Source organism: Hibiscus syriacus, unplaced genomic scaffold (genome assembly GCF_006381635.1).
Source record: "Hibiscus syriacus cultivar Baekdansim isolate YM2019G1 unplaced genomic scaffold, ASM638163v2 tig00111166_pilon, whole genome shotgun sequence".
NCBI classification, from domain to species: Eukaryota; Viridiplantae; Streptophyta; class Magnoliopsida; order Malvales; family Malvaceae; genus Hibiscus; species Hibiscus syriacus.
Window position 1 is genome coordinate 2455218 of NW_024063008.1, and position 23994 is coordinate 2479211.

General features: G+C 34.8%; 4 protein-coding genes and 1 pseudogene across 5 annotated transcripts; 2 read left to right on the forward strand and 3 right to left on the reverse strand.

Moving 5' to 3' along the window:
* Nucleotides 1-1252: 1252 nt before the first annotated feature.
* LOC120155168 lies at nucleotides 1253-2096 on the forward strand. The gene is made up of 2 exons (XM_039166751.1): nucleotides 1253-1435; nucleotides 1512-2096. The coding sequence occupies exons 1-2, from the start codon at nucleotides 1268-1270 to the stop codon at nucleotides 2079-2081; spliced, it is 738 nt and encodes a 245-aa protein (XP_039022682.1). The 5' UTR covers nucleotides 1253-1267; the 3' UTR covers nucleotides 2082-2096.
* Nucleotides 2097-3781: 1685 nt separating this feature from the next.
* LOC120155167 (endonuclease MutS2) lies at nucleotides 3782-14287 on the reverse strand. Of its 2 annotated transcripts, XM_039166749.1 has the most exons (20): nucleotides 13984-14287; nucleotides 13755-13883; nucleotides 13497-13664; nucleotides 13220-13303; nucleotides 13049-13099; nucleotides 12452-12508; nucleotides 12280-12362; nucleotides 11482-11599; nucleotides 11341-11400; nucleotides 10610-10852; nucleotides 10245-10328; nucleotides 9992-10139; nucleotides 9394-9521; nucleotides 9032-9079; nucleotides 8779-8909; nucleotides 8470-8552; nucleotides 8179-8282; nucleotides 7582-7652; nucleotides 4197-4495; nucleotides 3782-4036 (listed from the first exon to the last, which is right to left on the reverse strand). In XM_039166749.1, exons 1-20 carry the CDS (start codon nucleotides 14200-14202, stop codon nucleotides 3879-3881), a joined length of 2466 nt encoding a protein of 821 aa, XP_039022680.1. In that variant the 5' UTR covers nucleotides 14203-14287; the 3' UTR covers nucleotides 3782-3878. The 2 variants fall into 2 exon arrangements, with proteins under 2 accessions (XP_039022680.1, XP_039022681.1); XM_039166750.1 differs by lacking the exons at nucleotides 13755-13883; nucleotides 13984-14287 and adding an exon at nucleotides 13402-13406 and having other exon boundaries at nucleotides 13220-13364; nucleotides 13497-13626.
* Nucleotides 14288-15114: 827 nt separating this feature from the next.
* On the reverse strand, nucleotides 15115-15696 carry LOC120155334. Its single transcript, XM_039166885.1, has 2 exons — nucleotides 15548-15696; nucleotides 15115-15461 (listed from the first exon to the last, which is right to left on the reverse strand). The coding sequence occupies exons 1-2, from the start codon at nucleotides 15638-15640 to the stop codon at nucleotides 15234-15236; spliced, it is 321 nt and encodes a 106-aa protein (XP_039022816.1). The 5' UTR covers nucleotides 15641-15696; the 3' UTR covers nucleotides 15115-15233.
* A 2215-nt stretch (nucleotides 15697-17911) lies between these two features.
* On the forward strand, nucleotides 17912-18322 carry LOC120155320. Its single transcript, XM_039166871.1, has one exon. It carries the CDS (start codon nucleotides 17912-17914, stop codon nucleotides 18320-18322), a length of 411 nt encoding a protein of 136 aa, XP_039022802.1.
* Nucleotides 18323-18871: 549 nt separating this feature from the next.
* LOC120155236 overlaps nucleotides 18872-23994 on the reverse strand; it is a 50043-nt pseudogene continuing 44920 nt past the window's right edge.

A 23994-nucleotide genomic window follows, 5' to 3' on the forward strand; every position in this document is an offset into this window, starting at 1 on the left:
GTCAAAGTGAAAAAATAAGTAAAGAAAATGAGGCCGAACGGCATGATGCAATATAGAATGATTATGGAGGAGGAGAGGCTCCGGTGCGGCTGATGGGTCGGAGTCAAAAGGCGACAGCTAAGAGAAGGAAGGTGATGGGTGGGCGGCCAAGTGCTGTTTCATCTCCATTCTGCGCTCCACGTAAGACTCCCACTTTACTGCTCCAACCTCGGTTTCTCTCTCCCCACTACATCGATTCTCGCGTGTAACAAATATGGTCAACATTTATTAATTACTCGTATAAATGTAATAATAAACGGGTAAAATATTCTTTTCACTGTTTAACTTTTAGTATATTCATGTTTTGGATAGTAAACTTTAAAAACATTTATTTTAATCATTAAACTTTCAAATTACACCTATTTTTTTATCATTCACGTATTAAATGAAAAACAATGTAATGACATGATCTACTTTATGCTGATGTTTACGGATTTGCAAGTCACCTGTTGGGCAAGCTATTTTGTTCTTTTTTCTTTTCTTTCTACTTTGTTTCCTTTTATATTCTTTCCACAAAAATAAAAATTCTTAAAGTTTCATCCCATGTCATAATGATATAAGAACGATAATTTTTTTCCAATCATTTAAAATATCGGTAAATTTATTTCATCATTCTTTATTATTGTATCAATTTTTTTAAAATCTATTTAAAATTTACGAAATTCAATCTAAAAATTCATAAAATCTCAAATCACTCTGATTTATAATCTTTATCATCCAATCAATGTGAAATCATGATATATAGTTCGTATCTTCTTCCTAGCCCCACTGTTTATATTTGGAAGCAGACATTCCATCATCAAGAAATCAAAGAGAACTTAAAATTAATATTTTTTTTAAAAAAGATAGTTTTGGAAAAAAATATAATATTTTTAAAATAAAAATCAAATCATAACACTATTAAATAATAAAAAGAAGACTGAAAAAAATGGATCAATTCAAAATTTTAATGATTAAATTACAAATTTTAAAATATAGTGACCAAAAAAAATTGAAGATAAAGTTGAATGATGGAAATTTGTAGTTTATCCGAAAATTGTAAAATAAGAATCCTACAACACGCTGTCTATTTAAACACATCTCATCTCTTCACATTTCCTGTCATATACGCGAGCACACTGCAAAAACAGTAACGCAAAAAACCTTTTGTCTTTTAGGTTTTGAAGAACAGCCATCCATTTAGCCAAGAGCCTCGATAGATGAACCCCATCCCTATATTGGCCTGTGTATGATTATGGAGAAACAATATTTGGATTTCATACTCGTCCCAATGGGGATTCTTTTCATGCTGGCTTACCATCTTTGGCTTCTCTATCGAATCTTAAACCATCCCACCAGGACTGTCATCGGCGTCAACGCCATCAACCGCGGTTTTTGGGTTCAAGCTATGATGGAGGTTGGTCTTTTTTTTCTTCTTTTCTTTTCTTTCTCAAAATCTTGATTTTCCTTATATAGATAGGATGTTTATGCAGGACGCGTCAAAAAATGGGGTTTTGGCGGTGCAAACGCTGAGGAACAACATAATGGCATCCACCCTATTGGCATCGACGGCGATCATGTTGAGTTCCCTTATCGCTGTCTTGATGACGAGCGGGAGCGCCAATAGATCGTCCTGGTTCATATTTGGAAACACAAGCGACCTTGCATTCTCGATCAAGTTTTTCTCGATATTGTGTTGCTTCTTGGTTGCCTTTTTGCTCAACTTACAGTCTATAAGGTATTACAGCCATGCAAGCATCCTCATCAACGTGCCTGTAAAAAAGATGTCTCACCAGCACCGCCACCACCACCACCACCTGACGGCCGAGTATGTGGCCAACACCGTGAATAGAGGCAGCTATTTTTGGTCCCTAGGACTCCGAGCTTTCTACTTCTCTTTCCCCCTCTTTTTGTGGATCTTCGGACCCCTTCCTATGTTCTTCTGTTGCATTGCCCTCGTTTTCATGCTGTATTTCCTCGATGTCAACTTTCAATTCGGGTGGGCCGTTGGGACCGTCGATGACGACGGCCTCAACCACGACGAGGAATCAGGCGGTACATGAAACAAAAGCAACGGTGGGGGTGGCGTTGATTCGTTCAACCAAAGTTGAATGGAATTGCATTTCTCATCAACAGGGAGACAAGTGTTGTTAACAATGGCGAGAGGTTTTCTACAAAAATCATCTGGTAACGAAAAATGTATTGAAGGAGAATTGTCCATAAACAGGAAATGGAAACTGAAAGCTTACATTTTTCTTTGAATTTCCTTTTCTCACCAATGGCTTTTAATGTTAAGAAATCAACAAAAAGGGTATTGCGTGGAGTTCATCAACAGTTTCTCTTTATCAGAAAGATATGTACTTCAACTCCGAAGTTGATAAAATACCGTATGTTACTCCATTTTTAAAGAAGCAAAAACAAAGCTCAAGTCAAATGATAACAAAGAACTAAAATGCTCAAGTGGAATACTCCACGAACCACTGCTTGTCCTTCTACAGAATTTTAATTCTCCAACTTGGGGATGTCAAGTTGCACATCAGGCAGAATATTCTGACTGCACATCTAAAGGTAAAAAATGCCTTTATTTTAAACATAGTTTCAATGCAACGAGAGAGAGCACTCCCAATGCTACAACTTACTTGGGATCGAGCGAGATCGACTTCGTGCTCGTAACGTCCGCACTGCAGTTATGTATTCTGCTTATTAAGTTATTTCCTGAATTTAATAAAGCTGTGCATCAAAGTTGGATGATCAGTACATGCTGTAGTTCGGCTAGCTAGCATTGTTTTCTCACATTAAATAGTTACAAAGAATGTTGCTTTCCTGCAAACTTTAAGGGGCCCATCATGAAATTTGTCATACTTTAAAAAAAATGTAAACTTTAAACTCAAAACCTTAAATTCAAAAAAAAAAAAAATACTTCGGATTTTATTTATCTAGTACGAAAGCCGATCTGAGCTGCCAAGAATGTAACATATAGACTCTCCACCATGATATGCTTATAGCTGTTTCTTGAAATAGCATAATCACTCTATCACTTCCAAACATTTACAAAATGGTTCTTTCTTTTGATATGGTGGACAATTATGATTTTTATGTGAACAAACTTTCCAATATAATGCAAAGCCTCCTCATGCAATGACCTGCTTGCAAGAGGGACTTTGTATAGACTACGAGAAGCAGACCAAACACGACGGAGAGTCGAATAGTTGGAGGATGCGCATATTCGGAATTTGTAAGCAGAAAATCAATTTGAGATCAACATGGAAAGAATCATATTTAATGTGGTTTGATCCCGATTGCATACATTCACCGACGACAGACAAATCCGTTATAAATATAGAGATTACAAAGAGTTTAGACATCAACCAAACACTATAAACAAGCCCCAAATAAACCCCCTTTTTTAAGCTCCTAATGTTTAACCCGATGTTTTACCAACTCACATCCCTAAAAAAAACCCATATCTCATACAATGGAAATTACACCCGTTTCATAATTCAAAAGGTTAGAACTCACTCTATAATTATGGAACTTATTACTTGATCAACAAGAAATCTTTGTTCTACAAGATTTCTTTACAAATACAAATATTCTCTCTTCAACAAATAGTACAATACCAAAATCCAAATCAGTTGTCAATTAGAATTTAGGTCAGTATCTAACAACACATTTGTTTTACGAAGAGACTGCATTTCTTAAGGATATGTTCCTACATTCAGGTGTCTTCAATAATGATTTCTTTTAGTTCAATGCTATTGTATAAAGAATTATGAACGAAAAGATTATGGACAACTGAGAAAATCAATGAAACAGTGTCTGTAAAAGTTAGGTACCTATCAGCATACTATTCTTTCCATTCATCTCTGAACTTCAGTTACTTTTAGCTTCAGCTTCATGTTACCAGCTTGAACTACTATTTCTTCTTTGTGTGTGTCTACTTTTAAAACTGTTGCTCTCTTGCCAAGTGATGAAACATGCACCGAATCACCAACCTTAGGAAGCTCGGTAATTTGTTCTGTATCATAAAGGCCAAAGGAACATTTACTAATAAAAACAGAATGACCTTTTTAATGGTCTAAGCTTAATAGAGACATTCCAGCACAAGGAGTTTAAAAGATACATAAGCAACCATTCCTACTCGGCACAAGAAAACTTCATCTGCTCATAAATGATACCTGATTGTGGTTTCTTAATAACTTGAATAGAGGACGAACTTGGATTGGTAGTCTGCAGCTTAGTTTCAACTTCCACAGCATGCTTGTATTGATTTGCTAGTGTACGCTTGCTTGCTTTACTGAGTTGAGATTGTTTCATGGCAGATGTACGAAGCTGCTGTACCTTTTTGTGAAGGGTAGATCGAGCAACTGCAGCAGCCTCAGATAGTTCTCGCATCTTCTTATATCTTTGTTGAGCAACAACCTCTTGGAGCTTTCTTCTGTTGAGCAATAGCTTTTCATGAAGATCTCTCGACAGCCTGTAATCACAAGCAGAATCCAGACATTATATAGAGCATCAACTAGCTTGCAATACATGTTTACAACTCCTTCAAAGACATTATATTTTCCATAGTTATTGGCCTATCACATGGGGGAAAATGGACCTTAGATGTTTCCTCCTCAAGTCAGAACAGTTAATAGCAAACATGAAAAAGGGCATTATATTTTCATTTCTCATACTTGCCAATTTCAATCGTGTATTGTCTAAAAGGAATTATTGCTTTAAAATCCACCATCCAATATCATTGCTTTAAAACAATGTACAAGCAAAATGCCTTCACCAGATAATGCTCAGCCTTAAATAAATTCCAGTAGTAGACCAGCCAAAAGACGCTCTCTGGAACAGTTACAGATATAATTGGACATTAGCAAAAATGGCTGCAATTAGTAGGAGGATATAGAAGGAAATCAAAGTGCTTCAATCAAAGATATATTAGGACAGTTACTCTGTATTAAGAAAATTCATAAAAGCAGATTAGAATATAGCTTTTATAGATGCCGAGCAAGTAATTAAGGTAACAACTAATTATTAAATAAAAAAGTCACGTGTTAGTGAGAGTAGCTCCAGCTTCTCTCTAACCTAGGTGTTTTCAAATTTCAAACTCGAGCCCAGGCGTCTTTGAATATTTTTCTTCTCCTCCTCCGACATCCACCTGTTGTCCGCCGTCGTCGTCCGCAACCCGCCGCCGCCGCCAGCCGTCCGCCGACACACTCCGATCACCGTTTGAAGCCGTTTTGTTCTGGGAAGATCGCCGGCTTACGGTGAGTTCATTTATGGTCTTAGATTTGCGATAGAGTCATTCTATCAACGCAGATCTCAACGAAGTCCACTGCCGACTAAAGCCGCTTCCCGCCGTCCGAGCATGACACCGCCTCTCCACTGGGCACAGCGTCTTCTAACGACCAGAACTAGTGAACTGGTTCGGCAAGATATTACCGTCCTCCATCTTTCTGCTTTTTTCCTGATTTCACCATGGATCCACAACCCCCGTCTCAGACCAGGTGAACTCGAGAGCTCTCTGCATCAGCTGCGGTAGGTGCAGCCTCTGTGAGTCACACTAGTACTCCCTCTGGATTCGATGGTGCAGCCATTTCTTCATATTCCAGTAAAGAAAAACGTGACAGGAAGATTGAAAAGGAGAGGACAAAGCTTCGGAAACGGAATAGGCGAGCTTTCACCAGACGCATGCTGGCCGGATTGAGGAAATACGGTAATTTCCCTCTTCCCGTGCGCTCTGATATGAATGATGTTCTGGCAGCCTTGGCCCGAGAGGCAGGTTGGACAGTTGAGCCGGACGACACTACCTACAGGCACTCTCCTTCCCACCAAAATCAGCAAAATGTAAGAGTTGTTTCTGCGAGGTTGGGTGAACAGCTTCTTTCAACCAGTTCTCTGGAAAAATGTTCTGGTAAAGGAACATTAGATTTGCAATCACCTGCTGTTAGGATTGATTATAGTGGTATGTCTCCTTCGCAAGGTGGGAATGATAGGACTGAGAGGCTTTCGTTAGTTGAAGCAACACCCGTTCTTTCTGCTGCTGTTGTAGATCACATTGGAACCAGGGGGATAACCACGAAGGGGCAGTTCAAAGATAAATCTTCAGAAGTAACGAGAAGGAGAATAAATGGATTTCAAAATTGGAGGAAGGATGGTCATACAAATGGTAGTAATGGGTGTAGAAGTGGATGCGTTACGCTATTCATTGAGAACCTGCCGGAGAAGTTACATTGGAAGAGACTTGGATTTATTTTTGGCACACACGGTCAAGTTATTGATGCCTTCATTCCTAAAAACAGGAACTCGAATGGGGTTCGCTTTGGGTTTATTCGCTATGCTACAATTGAAGAAGCAAGGATAACGATTTCAATGATGAATGGTAATCTTATTTATGGCAGTAAAATTAGAGTCTCTTTGGCTAAATATAAACCCCGACAGTCTTACTGGCGAAAGTCCTCGACAGTTGTTCAACGTAAGTTTGGGTCGGAAGATATTTCGAGGATTAAACACTGTGAAGTTGAGGGCGTTGTGGATGAAGATAAACTTGACGTGTTGAGTAACTGTCTTGTGGGGTGGTGCAAGAAATTTATCAAGATTGATAATCTTGCTAACCAAATACAAGCCAAAGGACTAGTTGGTTTCACGCTAATGAGAGCTACTGGTAATGTAGTTCTATTGGTTTTTCAAGACTCTGTTTTGTTGAGAAGCGTGAAGGATGATAAGTTAGAGCTTCTAGCAGAGTGGTTTTCCAGAGTGGAAACTTGGTCGGAGAGCCTAGTGGTGGTGTGTCGTCGTGTGTGGGTAGTTTGCGAAGGTATTCCTTTCCATGCTTGGAATTGGGATACCTTCAAAAACATTGCAACTAAGTGGGGCAAGTTAATATCAGTCGACAACAGTTGTGAGTTTCCAACGTCTTTTGATCGAGCTAAATTTCAAATACTCGCGAAGGCCCAAGGGAGAATTGATGAGATGTTGGAGTTGAAGGTCGGTGCAAATTTATTCAATATATTGGTGCATGAAGTTGAGCCTTCTTTCAAACCTAATTCTTGGGTCCCTGAAGATTGCGATGTTTCACTAGAGCTTGTTCCTCCAATTGGGTCGTGACTTTTTTGGCAGTTGCATTCAGAGGCGTTTTTTTTAGTTTGTGGTTGTAATTATTGGTTTTTATTTTGCTATGTTATCTTTCATCTTCAGGTGTATTTCAGAAATAGGGTTATTGTCTTAGGGGCTTTTTGTTCGAAGCTGAAAGATTTTTAGGTGATATGGTTTTTGTAATGGCTTTTATTCCCGTATGAGGGTTCGGTGTTACCATATGTACTTGGTATTATGTTTAATAAAATATGAGGCACTCTTTTCTTCCTTCCAATGTTCTTCAACATACTTCTAAGTATCTGGAAGAATACGAAGGGAGTTTTTAATGAAACCTCCAACTTCTATAAAAAAAAAAGACTAATTATTGAGAGCCGATATCCTCATAGCCTTTTAAAATTTAAATAGTTGGGCATTATTAGATTTGAAGCTCATGCTTTCACTCCCAGTAATCAATTTTTAAAAAAGTATACATACATTAGATGATGCCGGGACTCATTGATATGCTCTTGGAATTTTTGCTTGAATGTTTCCATATCCATTATTACCTGCAGTAAGAAATGAACTGATTATGTAGGAAGTAGGATGAAAGAGAGTTCAATACTAATTCTTTTTGATAAAAATATGGGAGGCCTCGTCAAAAATCCCAGTCATAACCTGAAAACTACATTTGTAGCTTGACGGACATTGGAAGGAGGAAAATAGTGCCTCAAAATTTGTTAATAATTTATTAATGAAACTTACAAAAAAAACTAGTACAAACAAACAGTACCCACCAGAATACATAACCTGACCAAAAACATAAAATATACACTACAACAATCAACATAAAACCTAGAACTAAACATAAATCCCCCGACCTACAACACAATTCTCAATTAAATAGTATATACAAGCCCTAAAACAGTAGTTTTCAGCTGCCATAAAATCAAGGTGATCATACAACTGTGCAACTATACAATAGTACCTTCAATATAGCAAAATACAAAATAATAGTTGCTCAATCCACAAGTTGATACTAACAGATATCATGACTTAACTAATAACAAGCATATTATAACCGAACCCAATTACCTCGTCAATCTCTGCACTAGCAGCACCATATAATTCACGAGCATCATCAACAATTATGCTTGGTACTCCCAATCTTTCAGCTATATTAATCGCATTTGATCGACCTAAAAAATGTTACACTGCCTTGGTCAGTAAGCCACAGCAAGTATCGTACAAGAGGATGATTAATAACCAGCAACTCATCTGTTGCAAAACTTGTCTTTGAAACTTTTTGGAGTTGGAAAGTTAACTGGCAGAAAGCATTCCAAGAATCAAGCAATTGATTGTTGTCACATAATTAAGACTGAATACCTGGTACTCCCCAGAGAATTTTGTAAGTTGGCTTCAAATTCTCTTCATCAAATTCCATGCAAGCATTTTCAAAAGCATCATTACTGCAAACATAGTATAACATCAAGAATTTGGTGCATCAGCACAATCCTTATTATAGATGCAAGAGCCAAAAGATAGGTAACAGAAGATCTTTTATATGAATGAGTTGAAACTTCAATAATCATAAAACATTACCTGATAAAGATTGCATTTCCTTCAAAAGGTTGAAGTGCCAATAAACTGAAGTAAGCAGTACAAGTATTACATCTTTAGCTAGCAACTATATACCTGTATTTCAAAGTTTTAAGTTCGCCATGATGCGTTGTAGCTATTGTCAGCAATGCCCCACTTTTAGCAAAAGATTCTAGCAGAGACATTCCTAGTGCTGCTCCTTCAAGGGGATTAGTTCCAGCACCAACCTAGCAGACACGGAATGGGGGAAAATCCGTTTTAGATTTGTTTGTAACTGAAACACTTTTCTTCTTTTCAACCTCACTTTTAATTGAGGCAAGTAATTACAAGATGCTTAATTGAAACATACTTCATCTAGTAGCACCAGTGATCGGCTTGTAGATTTTGATTGGATTTCCTGCAACATGAAAAATGTGTCGAGGAATTATTAACCAGAGCATTGTGTATGTGTAGTATTTAATCCCCAAAACTTGAGTATTTGTAGTTGGAAACTAAAATCCTGAACTTAAGGAATGAATCAAAGTCTCCAAGCAATTAATCTTAGGAATGATGTCCAAATGGTTTGAAGTCTATGAAGATGACTTTGTTGGTGTAAAATGCTGAACATTTACATTACAGCCAGTCATACATTTTAAAGTGTCCAAGAAACTATTGGCTCATCTCAAACAAGCAAGAAAATTTATAGAAAGTATATCATTCATTCATTCTTACACTAATTTGTTTCAAGTGTCCAGAGAATGTAGATAATGACTGAGACAAAGACTGCTCATCGCCAATATCAGCAAAAACACTATCAAACCAAGGAACTTTAGCAGATTCTGAAGATAAAACATGAAGACCTGCAGTATAACAGAAACTAGGATAAGGTTATGCCGTAAAGGGTGAAAATAACCAACCAAAATAATATAACAGATAAATCAAATGAAATTACTGATCACTGAAATTATATCAATATTCATCATAAGCATTAAGAGAAGACCCGGTTAAAGTGGAAAACTTGATCTATGGTTTGAAACATTATTATGGAAGTTCATTTTTGTTTCACAAGCATTTCACTACCCTTGATTAACTTGGAAAACATACAAGTAAACACAACTGCTGTATAAGCAAAAAGCTTAGAATGAGAAAAGGCCAATGTGTTTATTTACTTGGCATAAATACAAGTTAACATAACTGGCATGTAAGCAAAAAGCTTAGAATGAGAAAAAGCCAAAATGTAAATAACACAACCATGGAGCATTATTATAATTCTTATGCCTCCATTCAGTTTTTCATGATCATACATGAGTCATTAAAGAAAAAGGTAAACCTGATTTTGCCATCATAGCAGCCAATCCGATTGTCTTTAAGCATATAGTTTTACCACCAGTATTAGGGCCAGTTATGACCAGCACTCTGGTCTTCTGAGAAATAAGAAAATCAACTGGTACAGGGGGAGCTTCTTCTAGTGCTCTAACCTGGAACCAAGGGAATAATCATTTTGTAACTGAGCACTGAAAATATTATTAAGCCACTGATTAAACTAACAGCTGATGGATAATATTGAGTTATTAACTAGTTACCTGCTTTTGCAAGGATGAAAGATCTATTTCTGCTGCTCCTTTCACTGTCATATTCTCTGCCTGAAGTTTTCTTCTCCTAATTTCCTACGGCAAAAGGCAGTAAGAATAGAAGAAGGGATAACTGCAAAACTGGAATGAAGCTAACAACTTTAAACGAGAGAGTTGCTTGAGCAAAATTTAGTAACTGTAACTATTTCCTGTGCCAATTATTGTAGATAAACAGCAATTTTAAACACCACCGAGGACCCAAGAATAGCAAGAAAAAAAAATCAATTTTCATAAGCTTATATGAAATTTACAACCCTAGAGTGCTTTAAGGCAAAGGAAATGTTTAGGACAACAAAAGTTAGCAATATGTTACTTACAGCAGCAGCATTGCGGACATTCTTCCGAGCTGTGCTCAGCTTTTGCCTATGCTGCTGAAGTAATAAAGGATGATAAGCCCTATGCAGATAGAAAATCCATTCCTTTTTTGGATCTGGTGGCTGTGACGTTTTGTCCTTTGATCTGTCGGATTCAGCTGTTAAAGGTTCATTGATGTCTTCTGGAAGGAATATATTGGGATATGTCCCTCCATATGAAAGACTATAAGTTGCACGAGCATAAATCTAGATGTCAAGAAAAAGAAACAGTATAAAAATAGAATAATCAACAAGTAAAAACAAATTATTATTTCATAAAAAGGAAAAGAGTGTTACAAAATCTAGTGCAGAAAATTATTTTGAAACTCTTGTATTGGTGAAGTAGAACTATGAAAGGTTCCACATTGCAAGGACCTACTAAGTATGGCAGGTTCCACAATGCAAGGCTCATCTTTCCACATTTGTACGGACCTAATAGGTCTTCTGTACAGGTGGTACTGTGCATGCAGACATATCTTCAAGCCTTTTTTCCCTTTCTTTTTTCCAACTTGAAGGTAGCACAAGGAGAAGACATTCATCACAAACTAAACTAGCGTAGCTATGATATTCCTAAATCTCTTTAAGGCTTCAATTATCAGAAAAAAAAATCCATAACTAAACCTTTCTAGGAATCTTTTCTTTTCACCTTTTCCATAAGAAAATTATAATTCAAGAAGTTGCAATAAATCGCCTACCATATCCAATTGAATCGCAGTTGTCAAGCTCTTTTCCATTTCGTCAAGATCCATTTGTATCTACATAGATGGTAGTAACAGAAACACACAATGATACATAAACTGGATAAGAAAGTAATTTCACACATTAAGGTAAGCAACCTTTTCTGTCACCATTGAGAGCACATCTGCCTCAGCTTTTGCTACTAATGCTCTTGCTTGCTGTAACTCATCATTCAAAGGAACAGCTGCAAATGGCTCTATTATACTTCCTGAACCACTAGAACCATTTATATTGTTTCAAGAACATGGTATTAAAAGGTAAGCTCCAATCAACAGCTCATGAGCATCAAAGCAATACAAAAAGATCTGACCTTCAAATTTATTTTAGAATCGAACCAGGTGGAAAAATCAGGAAATGCTACAGTTTTAGAATTTGAATTAGCTATAGTAGAACAAACCGAACCACTTCATCCTATAATCTTCTTATATGTCAGTTGTTTGTCTCAAAAAATAAATGGCATGTGCATTTTCTTAAACAATTTTGCTGGTGAAGAAATTTCTAAGTAGCATGGTCAACTTTCTATCATAAATACTGAAGGTTAAGCTACATTTTCTTTTATTCAAGTTTTACAATTAATAAGGATGTGAGAAAAAGGAAAAGTAATAGTTTTTGTTAGGGTTTTCAACTTGATTCATCATATAGAAACGAACTGCAGGTCCTGATTAGGAACCTTGAAACCTACTTGTTGAATCGGTTAATGAAAGTATCATCCTTTCATCCAAATGGGGTTTGCCAATGTTTTCATGTGCCTCCATAATACAAATTTTACAGTGGCATGGCCCTGCTAAGCAGTAGCCTCTAACACACAAGATACAGAACTGGGCTAAACCTTCTCATATCAAACATAGACATAATAGCATAAGCTGATAGTGGAATTAAGCAACAATTTTATGCACCTGGACAATAGAAGACCCTTCAAACTTGTCGGTTGATCAGTCTCTGATCTTATACACCATCTACCATCAACACTGCTGGCCGCCTTAACCAATAACACAGTTGTAATTAGGATAACAGCCTTATTTCCATACAGATTGATAAAGAATATGTTGGTTATCAAATGCATCTTACCATAAGGGCTGATTCTTTTGTTTCATTCCTAATTAGAGTGTCCATTAATTGATGCAACTGAACAGGCAAGAAACTACACAGTTAAAATATCAAAGTGGGGGAAAATCTTTGAGCCAATATTATAATTAACAGAAGATTATGTGAAGGCAACACTTGAAAAGCAGTAATAGTAGATTTGCACCCTGATAAACAAAAAACTAGCACATATAAAAGCATTCCTTGAGCATGGAAAGGAGTGATTTGAATACTAGAAATACAGAACCTAGGTAGAGGTGGACCAAACTTGATATAATTTGAAGTACTGAAGAACCTCATGCCTCAAAATCTCCTAAAGTGCAAGACATTAATTGAGATGAATGAAGGTAAAAGGATTCATGTAGCCTACTACATAGACAAAGAAGCATGGGTTAAGGGCTTAAGGCTAAGCCAAGTTTAATAATATTTATATCTCATTCAATCAGCAAGATGTTTGAATTGTACTTTTCTTTAATTTCCCGTTATTTCTGAAGGCGCTGTTGGGAACAGCCAAGCAAGGACGGGGTAACAACTGAGTTCTTTTACCAATGGTGCCTAAGAAGAAAAATCAAGAAATTTCACCTTTCTTTCAAGTGTTCGGACTTGATCACGAGCTTTTCTAAGGGCAGGACTCTGAAAAAGAACAAGTTTTAAGGTAGAATGAGACCAATGGCATGGGATTTAATAAATAAAAAAAACTTCTTTCCCTATATTTAATTTCCCGGATGAAATATTGAGGCAAAAGGAACAAACCGCAGAGTCTTTAACAGAGCCATCTTCATCTATAACTCGCTGAATCAACTTGATTACTGATCTATTTACAACCAGTTGAGTAATCTGTAAACAATACCGCCAAATATTCAACATGCATTTAATAAAAGTTTGAAATTGTTCTTATCTATATTTATAAATTAAAAAAACAAAAAAATATTTATTTAGTCTTGGAAAAGAGAAAAAGAGCGTAAATCTAAATGCCGCATACGCAGTTGGAAGAGTACTAAAAGGCTAAGCATTTGAAGGGCAGATTTACCATTTCACTGAGAGGCATGAATTGTTTATACCAATGAGAGTCTTGCTTGATTGCAGCTTTTAAACTAAGCTGCAAAGCTTCGACAAACTGTAGTAGAGATAGAAGAGCCATTGCTTCATTTGCATCTAAAGGTAAACGCCTCCGTGCATGTTTGATGGCAGCTTCAACCTTTTTAGATACAAAAACACAAACACTTGGAAGAGTCATGAAAGGGCAGAAATAAATTTAAAAAACAAGAAGAAAGTGAAGAAATATTACGAGAGCAAGGTCGACGGAAGTCAAGTCCAAGTTAAAAGAATCATGGTTGTGCATTTGGATCGCAGCATCAGTTTCTTGTAAAAGCCTCAAACTGTCATGGAACGTTTGATTGAGGGCCAAAAGCTGGGCCTATCAAATTCTCAATCGTCATTCCACCCGAAAGAGAAAGGGAAAAAAACACACATCGGGTTTTATATAAAAGGAAGAGAAAAAAATTAAAAAAAAAAACCTTCGTTGCTTGACGACCCAAGGATGTGCGGGCAAAAGAGGAAACCGATTGACAGAGTTTATCCCATTCTAAAACCCTGAGAGAATCGTACTTGACTCCGGACTGATTATCATGGTGTTCCCTCGAGCATGATACTTTGAAATAAACATTCCTCCTCTGGATTATACTGATTGGGCAACCGAAGATGGTGCCCGCCGCTGCAAAGAGTGGCGGCGGCATGCTCTTCACCTGTTACAAATGGCGGGAGGATGCGGATTAGGATTTAACGGCCTCCCTAACTCCTGCTCCGAAGTCCGAAGATTGCTTCATTTTTATCCGTCGTTATGATTTTTTATTTTTTGGATAAACTACACTCTTAACCACTGAATTATGATATATTTTCATTTAACTATTGATCTTTCATTTTTTTATCAATTAAACTTCTTAATTATTTAAAATATCTCAATCAAATTAATTATCATTAGGGGTGTGCAAGTCCGGGTACCCGACAACATCTGGGTCGGTTCTCGGCCCATGTCCCGACCCGGATGTTGCGGGTACCCTATACCCGATTTTTTTTATTTTCAAATTATTAATTTAAAAAAAATATACACAAATTTAAATGTTCGAAACTTCGAATTACATACTCCAACATCCGAACATAAAATTTAAAAGTTTGAAATACAAAGTCTAATAATTCATAATATAAATAATCTATTATATTATATATATATATATATATAATAAAAAAATAAAAACTAATCGGGTACTCGGGTAACCGGGAAAACACAATTTTGTGACCCTGGTCCGACTCGGCCGGATAATTTTTTTAAAAAAATTACCCGGATTTTTTAAGTTCGGGACGGTAGGTCGGGTATTTTTGCACACCCCTAATTATCATTATCATTTGATGGAGGAACTAAGATAATAATTAATAAAATTGATATAATTATATATTTAATCCTCATTATTTACATATTTTATCAATTTAATTTTAATTTTAATTTAAAATCTTTCAATTATATAATAACACATGAAACATATATAATTATAAATTAAGTATTAAATTTGTTTCAATGGTATAAGTACTCCACTACTTTTCAATTGGCTTTGAACGCCAATAAAGAATGAATATTACATAGTGACAATAATTATGAATTACATAGTGACAATAATTATGAATTACAATCCGGCTTTCAATTGCCACAAATTAATCATAAGAACAATGCGAGATATAACGCGGATCATCACGAACCCGGTTATAGGCTCAGCTATTCCTCCTTGTTTTCATTGCTTTTAGCTTCTTCCCCGCTCGATTCTTGATCAACTTCAGCCTTCTTTACCGGCTCCACCGCGTCATCATCATCCTTTGAAGAAATCGGTTCACCACCACCACCAGCCTCTGGTTCATCAGAAGACAAGGGTTGAGCCTCAACCTTCGGTTCAGAAACTTCCACCGAAGTTTCCTCGGTCTTGTTCTCACCTCCATCAGTATTGTCCTGCCAAAAACACACAACTTTTTTTTAACTGTTGTAAATCATGCAATGCAGTAAAATAGAAATTAAAGGTGGTGATGTTTAGTTACATGATCACCGGTCTCAGGTTGAGATTTCTTGGACTTCACTGGAGGTTCGGCAGATTTGCTGAACTCCTTAGGTTTGGTCGCGCAGCCACCCATTACCGGTCAGGAACTTCCGGGGATGATTGAGCGAGTACCTCGAGGTAGTGGTCGGATTGTACAACACTGTTAAGGTTTAAGAAATTGAAGCAATACGAGAGGTAATATAATAGGTATATGGGATTCTAATAATCAGGAGAGTTTCTCGGCATATAGATTCATCACCGTAGTTTTTCCAGGCGGCTTTCATGGCGGGGTGAGGGTAAGAAATGGATATTGGTTGGAGTTTGTTGTGACAGTTACCTCGATGGAAATTCATAGCAACCACCACCTCAGGTCCCTGTTGTATGGTTAAAGCCCTTCTTATACACCAAAAATGGAGATGAAGGATACGGATGGTAATGAGTTAGATCGGGTAAGACTGAAATTTTAACATATTCGAAATAGACTTGAGTATTACATCTTTTTATCCACCATCCGACTCAAATTTAAGGAAGTTTTATGTGACTCGAAATCCAACCCAATTTTTAGGGTAAAACTCAACCCAATACAAATATATATACATAATTCTCATTTTTATTAGGTCAAATAAGAAACTAATTTAAAAAATATATATAAAAATAAGTATTAGAACTATTATTCTTAAATATATATAAATGTTAATTACATTATTATTTTTTAGTTAAATCGGGTTGAGTTAGATCGGGTATTTTCACCCTAAACTAAAATCTAACCTAATGTTATCTTTCAAAAAATCCGACCCGACCTAGACTTGAATTAATAAAAAAAACCTCTCACTTTATAAGGTCGGGTAGATTTAGAATCCTTCGTATTCGAGTTAAATACCCATCCCTAATGAAAGTGATTACAAAGTCGGTTGAATCCCATTATAATTTTGTATTCATCATAAGAATAAAAATTGATGTGTTTCACTGTCGATTTTTAAAGAGTTTTACATTGGTTTAGAATAATTGGATGTGTGTAAATTAATTACTAGATTATTCAATTTTTTACATAAAAATCTCTTTATTTTTAACTTTTATTCTCGATAATTAATTTATACTTACCTCATGATCTTAAAACAATATAAAAACTAAAACAAATTACATTGACTAGTTAGATCCTACCTCTTCTACTATACTATACATTTGGAAGGGATAATATTCGAACCCTGGACAAAGGAATATCAATGCCATTTAATTACTTATAAACTAAAAACTATTGGACAATTAAATATGCTCAAACCCACGTGTTTATATATGTTACAATAATATCAATACTAATAACAATTAATCGAACTAAAACTCAAAATCAACATTCATGTTATTTAATAATATACAATAATCATAATTTAATATAAATTTATAACATATTTGGAAATGAATCACTAAACATTCAATACCTCAATCCACTTTGGTTATTTAGGATTTTATATTTATTATTTTTATTATAATATATTAAATAATAAGATTTAAAATACTTTTTAAAGTTTTTTTCTCTTAATTTATACGAGTAGATGTTATGAATTAATCATATATTAATATAGTTGAAAAAACCCCGAAAAAATCTTTGTTTAAATATCGATAGAGATTATTAAAATAATTATTTTACTATTTCAAACCTTGATATAATTTACAACTTAATGGAAGCAAATTATAAATTAGTTGTTAACAAAGTATTAAGGGGATTTTAAAAAGCAACTAATACAGAATGGAAAACCTGTAAAAAAATCTTTGTTTAATATCGATAGAGATTATTAAAATAATTATTTTACTATTTCAAACCTTGATATAATTTACAACTTAATGGAAGCAAATTATAAATTAGTTGTTAACAAAGTATTAAGGGGATTTTAAAAAGCAACTAATACAGAATGGAAAACCTGTAAACTTACCGCAAGGGACAGCTAAGAACAGAAGCAAAAGGTTTATGAAAACTAAAGATATCATTCTCGTAATTCTTGGCCATTAACGCTGATTATAACATAAACTGAACAGCTTCCACGGCCTCGGTTTTCACTCTGTCTTAGTAATTATAGTACTCTCACCAACTTAATACGTTAAAAACAGAAGGGTCATTACTGTTTTATAAAGTTTTATCCTTTTAGGTTTTGACGACCAAGATTCTCATTCCTTTTCCTTGTTTTCCATTTTATATACATGAAAACTGTGTTGATTTCTTCAAGATTTTGCTTTCTCTGAATCGGGAAACCACGAAAACACCAAGGGAGCTTCCCGTTTTGCAGCTACCGAAAGGGGAAGCTCGGCTTTGGTTATTTATATATTCTTACCGGTTCTCTTGACTGACAGAAGAACTCACCAATCATCGAACATGGCGGTGTTGTTTCTGATCCCGTTCAGTGAACATGCATTGTTGCTGTTGTTGTCTCTGCTGCTGCTCGTTCCATTGTCTTCTTCCTCCAGTTTTCGGCCACAAAATCCATTCTCGGCCATACGGTTGTCTTCCGAAGCCAATCCGTGCGCCCGTTCGAAGCTGCCTGATTCGTGTCCCGTTAACTGCTTCATGGCGGACCCTGTTTGCGGAGACGACGGAATTACCTACTGGTGTGGGTGTGCCGATGCTTATTGCGCGGGGGCTAAAGTTGCGAAGATAGGATTTTGTGAGGTAGGTAGCAATGGTGGAAGTGGTGGAAAGGTGTCATTCCCCGGTCAAGCACTGCTTTTGGTGCATATAGTTTGGCTCATTCTTCTGGGATTCGCTGTTTTCTTAGGCCTCATATGAATGCTTGTTCTTCCTCAAACCAGAACGAGGGCTCTTTTTAAATCCTCAACTTTTTAGTGGTAATTGGTGCAGAGTACAGACATATGCCTTCGTTGATTTAAGTAAGCTTTAGATCTTTCATCTCGTGGCCATCATCTTACTCACTTCCATCTCTTTTCGGTTGCATTTGAATATGATCATATCGATAATGATCATATCGACTACTATAATATATCGATGCTCATTTTCGAGCATCGAACAGATATTTGGATTTGTACCAACAACTTGATCCTTACACATATCAATTTGTCTGTGTTGATTTGTATTTGCATGCATGAGAATTTTATACGAAGAAGAATCTTGATAAAAAAAATTGAAAAGAGTTTTAACTAGTATATATGGGACTATATAACCACAAGCATAAGAAATTAAATCAAATGAAAAATGCTTATATTTAACAACGCAGGTGATTCTTGAAATTTTAAGAACGTTATAACTAGTATCAAAGTAGTCTCCATACACAGAAACACAATCTGGTTTCAAGCAATAGGATTTTAATAAAATCAGTTTCTATTCTTTTTTCTTGGGGCTCTGGAGTGAAAATCCCGGTTGACCATCATGACGCATGTCTCTTGCTTCCATTGATCTAGAAGATTCCAAGGTTTCAACTTCGGGCTCTGCAGAAGGAGCATCCTTTGTGCTTTTGGGTAGCTCATGGGAAACGTTTATGTGAGAACCATCTGCAGAAGCGTTTTTGACCAGGCTTTTGTACAAGGTGAGAGCTTGGGCAATCATGCTTGCAGGATTTGCAGTAGAACTAGGAAGCAACATTGTTGTGCCCTAACAAATAAGAAGAAAGGACAAGTTCAAGTAGGAAGAAAGAATGACTAAATATTGATAACATATACCGGCAACATATGTATGCTATCTCCCTTTTACCTCCTTGGCAATATTACTGAATGCTTGAACATACTGCTCTGCTCTTGTCTACAAATGTCTTCAGCCTTTCGAATTCATGATTCATATAACACTCCGATCAGAAATGCTACATATAATAAGCATAAAGGGTGTTATTCCTTTGAACAACAAAATCTGCTTGGGCAGCACCTCATGTTCAACTAGGGTTTTCTCTCTCCCTCTCTCTGACTGATAATTTTTCTCCTAGTGCGTTTAAAATACAAGGGATAGACTGAATATCTCATAGTTGTACAAACAAGTGAACCTAGCTTCAACTGGAAGAAAAGAAAAGAAAAACCTGTACGTCTTCAGTACGTTCCCTATATCAGCAAAATCTAGACAACTAATGACCATCAAGTCATTACACAAGTGCAAACGCCAGGAATGGAAGTTTTGCGACTCTTAGGCATAGAGTATTTAACATTTATAAGTATCACAATGATCCCAACACGTTTTCCAATCCCATCACAGGAAATACAAGATACCATAAAAGTAGACAGAGAAATCTTATTTGAATCCTGTAATAGTGTAATAGTTTCAGGAATGATTAAAAAGTTGAGGCACCTAATATGCACACAGACACACACAATGACAATGATGGAAGAATCTCACCTCAACTCCCCCATTTTCCTTTAAGGACTGAGACACCAATGCAATTCCTTTAGCTGTAGCTTGGGCTCTAGCAAGGATGGCCTCAGCTTCACCTGATAAATGCATTTGTAAAGAAGGAAATTTTGAAGACACTAAGAGAATAATCAAAAGGGACAAGGACAATAAAAAAATTGTTACTTGATCAGTTTGTTCTGTCCATATGATAAATAATCAAAATTAATCTCCCACATCAATTTCAATTACAAAATGTCGTAACCGGTTTTCGCCCGGCTACGAAATTTTTACTTGGCGTGAAAAGTGATGTGTGAATAAATGGTTTTTTAAAAATGTTTTGGGAGTCGCCATCGGCCTTTTGGATCAGGTAGGTCGAATACCTAAAAATTATCTTTTAAAAGAGTTTTTAAGAAAACATCAGTTAAATAAACTGGTCTGCGTTTAACCAAAAATTCGTTCTTTTTAATAATAAAAAGGATTCGTGGTCGATTACGTTTGGGGAAGGATTAACACCCCCACAATGCCCAAAATTAGTACTTATTAATTATAAATTGTCTCTATTATTAGAAATTTAAATATTCAAAGATGTATTTAATTTATAATTCTGTTATTTCAAAATAATTTTATTTTTATAAATAAGATATTTATTTATTTAGAAATATCAGAAAAAGACTTCTAGGTGCTTTAAGACAGCTCTTTTCGTAGAATTAAAAAAATTAATAAAACATTTATCTAAAAATAAAAAAAATAGATTAATATATATAATTTATAAAAGTAAAATATTTATTTATTTAAAAATATCATAAAATGGACATCTAGTTGCTTTAAGACTGTCATTTCTTAATATTGAAAAATAAATATATTAAAATATTATTTTTTAAAAGTAATTTATAAATTAAATTTACAAATAGGATTTTAATAAAAAACAAATAAATAAATAAATGAATATGACTAAATAATAATAATAACAATAATGATTAAAGTAATAATTTAACATATTGAAATTGAAATGATAATAATATAAATAAATTGCAATTAAACATATAAATAAATAAACAATGACAAAAAAAGAAAACTAAAATTATAGGATTAAAATAAGATATATAAATTAATAGACAAAATGAAATTATAAAAAAACAGTGACAAATATAAATATAAAACCTAAAGATCCTAATTTGAATTATTAAAAAAGATATGTACTAATAGTGTAATTTAGCCTCAATATTAATTACTCGGGTTAAAATAAATTTTATTAAAATTACCAGGGACTAAATAAAGTATTTACCATAAATATGTAAATATAATAATAGTGACTAAATTATAAATTAAATAAAATTATAAAGCCGAATTGAAATAATTAGAAGTTGATTTTAGTGACTGAAATAGAAAGTTACAAAACTAGGATGGCTACACGCGTGATTCTTCCCAGTTGGAAATTACATAGAAGTCCCTCCCTAAAACGACGTAGTTTTGAGGAGGGTATAAATAGACCTTAAATAGCCTAAAATTCACAAAATTCCTCATTTCTTCATTTTGCGAGAGAAGCTCTCACTTCTCTCTAAACTTAGCCATCGGTCGGCCATCGTCGGTCACCGGCCGGTTACCACCGGTTACTAATTATGGAAGTTTTGCGACTCGAGGCATAGAGTATTTAACTTTATAAGTATCACAATGATCCCAACACGTTTTCCAATCCCATCACAGGAAATACAAGATACCATAAAAGTAGACGGAGAAATCTTATTTGAATCCTGTAATAGTTTCAGGAATGATTAAAAAGAGGCACCTAATATGCACACAGACACGCACATGACAATGATGGAAGAATCTCACCTCAACTCCCCCATTTTCTTTAAGGACTGAGACACCAAGGCAATTCCTTTAGCTGTAGCTTGGGCTCTAGCAAGGATGGCCTCAGCTTCACCTGATAAATGCATTTGTAAAGAAGGAAATTTTGAAGACACTAAGAGAATAATCAAAAGGGACAAGGACAATAAAAAAATGTTACTTGATCAGTTTGTTCTGTCCATATGATAAATAATCAAAATTAATCTCCCACATCAATTTCAATTACAAAATGTCGTAACCGGTTTTCGCCCGGGTACGAAATTTTTACTTGGCGGGAAAAGTGATGTGTGAATAAATGGTTTTTTAAAAATGTTTTGGGAGTCGCCATCGGCCTTTTGGATCAGGTAGGTCGAATACCTAAAAATTATCTTTTAAAAGAGTTTTTAAGAAAACATCAGTTAAAAGATAAACTGGTCTGCGTTTTAACCAAAAATTCGTTCTTTTTAATAAAAAAAAGGATTCGTGGTCGATTACGTTTGGGGAAGGATTAACACCCCCACAATGCCCAAATTAGTACTTATTAATTATAAATTGTCTCTATTATTAGAAATTTAAATATTCAAAGATGTATTAATTTATAATTCTGTTATTCAAAATAATTTTATTTTTATAAATAAGATATTTATTTATTTAGAAATACCAGAAAAAGACTTCTAGGTGCTTTAAGACAGCTCTTTTCGTAGAATTAAAAAAATTAATAAAACATTTATCTAAAAATAAAAAAATAGATTAATATATATAATTTATAAAAGTAAAATATTTATTTATTTAAAAATATCATAAAATGGACATCTAGTTGCTTTAAGACTGTCATTTCTTAATATTGAAAAATAAATATATATTAAAATATTATTTTTTAAAAGTAATTTATAAAATTAAATTTACAAATAGGATTTTAATAAAAAACAAATAAAATAAATAAACGAATATGACTAAATAATAATAATAACAATAATGATTAAAGTAATAATTTAAACATATTGAAATTGAAATGATAATAATAAAATAAATTGCAATTAAACATATAAATAAAAAATGACAAAAAAAGAAAACTAAAATTATAGGATTAAAATATAAGATATATAAATTAATAGACAAATGAAAATTATATAAAAAAACAGTGATAATATATAAAATAAAACCTAAAGATCCTAATTTGAATTATTAAAAAAGATATGTACTAATAGTGTAATTTAGCCTCAATATTAATTATTCGGGTTAAAATAAATTTTATTAAAATTACCAGGGACTAAATAAAGTATTTACCATAAATATGTAAATATAATAATAGTGACTAAATTATAAATTAAATAAAATTATAAAGCCGAATTGAAATAATTAGAAGTTGATTTTAGTGACTGAAATAGAAAGTTACAAAACTAGGATAGCTACACGCGTGATTCTTCCCAGTTGGAAATTACATAGAAGTCCATCCCTAAAACGACGTAGTTTTGAGGAGGGTATAAATAGACCTTAAATAGCCTAAAATTCACAAAAGTCCTCATTTCTTCATTCTGCGAGAGAAGCTCTCACTTCTCTCTAAACTTAGCCATCGGTCGGCCATCGTCGGTCACCGGCCGGTTACCACCGGTTACTATTCCGATCACCGCCGATCACTATTCCAGCCACCGATCACTATTCACGGTGGTCGAAAAAATATAAAAAACCCCCAAATCGTAGATCGAAACACCTTAAAGCCGAATCCGACCTCTGTTTTTCCTAAAAACTCCTAGAATTATGGAAGTTTTGCGACTCGAGGCATAGAGTATTTAACATTTATAAGTATCACAATGATCCCAACACGTTTTCCAATCCCATCACAGGAAATACAAGATACCATAAAAGTAGACGGAGAAATCTTATTTGAATCCTGTAATAGTTTCAGGAATGATTAAAAAGTTGAGGCACCTAATATGCACACAGACACACACAATGACAATGATGGAAGAATCTCACCTCAACTCCCCCATTTTCCTTTAAGGACTGAGACACCAAGGCAATTCCTTTAGCTGTAGCTTGGGCTCTAGCAAGGATGGCCTCAGCTTCACCTGATAAATGCATTTGTAAAGAAGGAAATTTTGAAGACACTAAGAGAATAATCAAAAGGGACAAGGACAATAAAAAAATTGTTACTTGATCAGTTTGTTCTGTCCATATGATAAATAATCAAATTAATCTCCCACATCAATTTCAATTACAAAATGTCGTAACCGGTTTTCGCCCGGGTACGAAATTTTTACTTGGCGGGAAAAGTGATGTGTGAATAAATGGTTTTTTAAAAA

Bases quoted from the DNA above. Each gene is read 5' to 3' on its own strand.
- LOC120155334 (XM_039166885.1), bottom strand. From the start codon at position 15,640: ATGGGTGGCTGCGCGACCAAACCTAAGGAGTTCAGCAAATCTGCCGAA. The intron at 15,462-15,547 runs GTAACTAAACAT...TGTTTTTGGCAG, and splicing joins AACCTGAGACCGGTGATCAT to GACAATACTGATGGAGGTGA.
- LOC120155320 (XM_039166871.1), top strand. From the start codon at position 17,912: ATGGCGGTGTTGTTTCTGATCCCGTTCAGTGAACATGCATTGTTGCTG.
- LOC120155167 (XM_039166749.1), bottom strand. From the start codon at position 14,202: ATGCCGCCGCCACTCTTTGCAGCGGCGGGCACCATCTTCGGTTGCCCA. The intron at 13,304-13,496 runs GTAAATCTGCCC...TATTGTTTACAG, and splicing joins TCATGCCTCTCAGTGAAATG to ATTACTCAACTGGTTGTAAA. The intron at 10,329-10,609 runs GTAAGTAACATA...CTTTTGCCGTAG, and splicing joins ATGTCCGCAATGCTGCTGCT to GAAATTAGGAGAAGAAAACT.
- LOC120155168 (XM_039166751.1), top strand. From the start codon at position 1,268: ATGATTATGGAGAAACAATATTTGGATTTCATACTCGTCCCAATGGGG. The intron at 1,436-1,511 runs GTTGGTCTTTTT...ATGTTTATGCAG, and splicing joins GGGTTCAAGCTATGATGGAG to GACGCGTCAAAAAATGGGGT.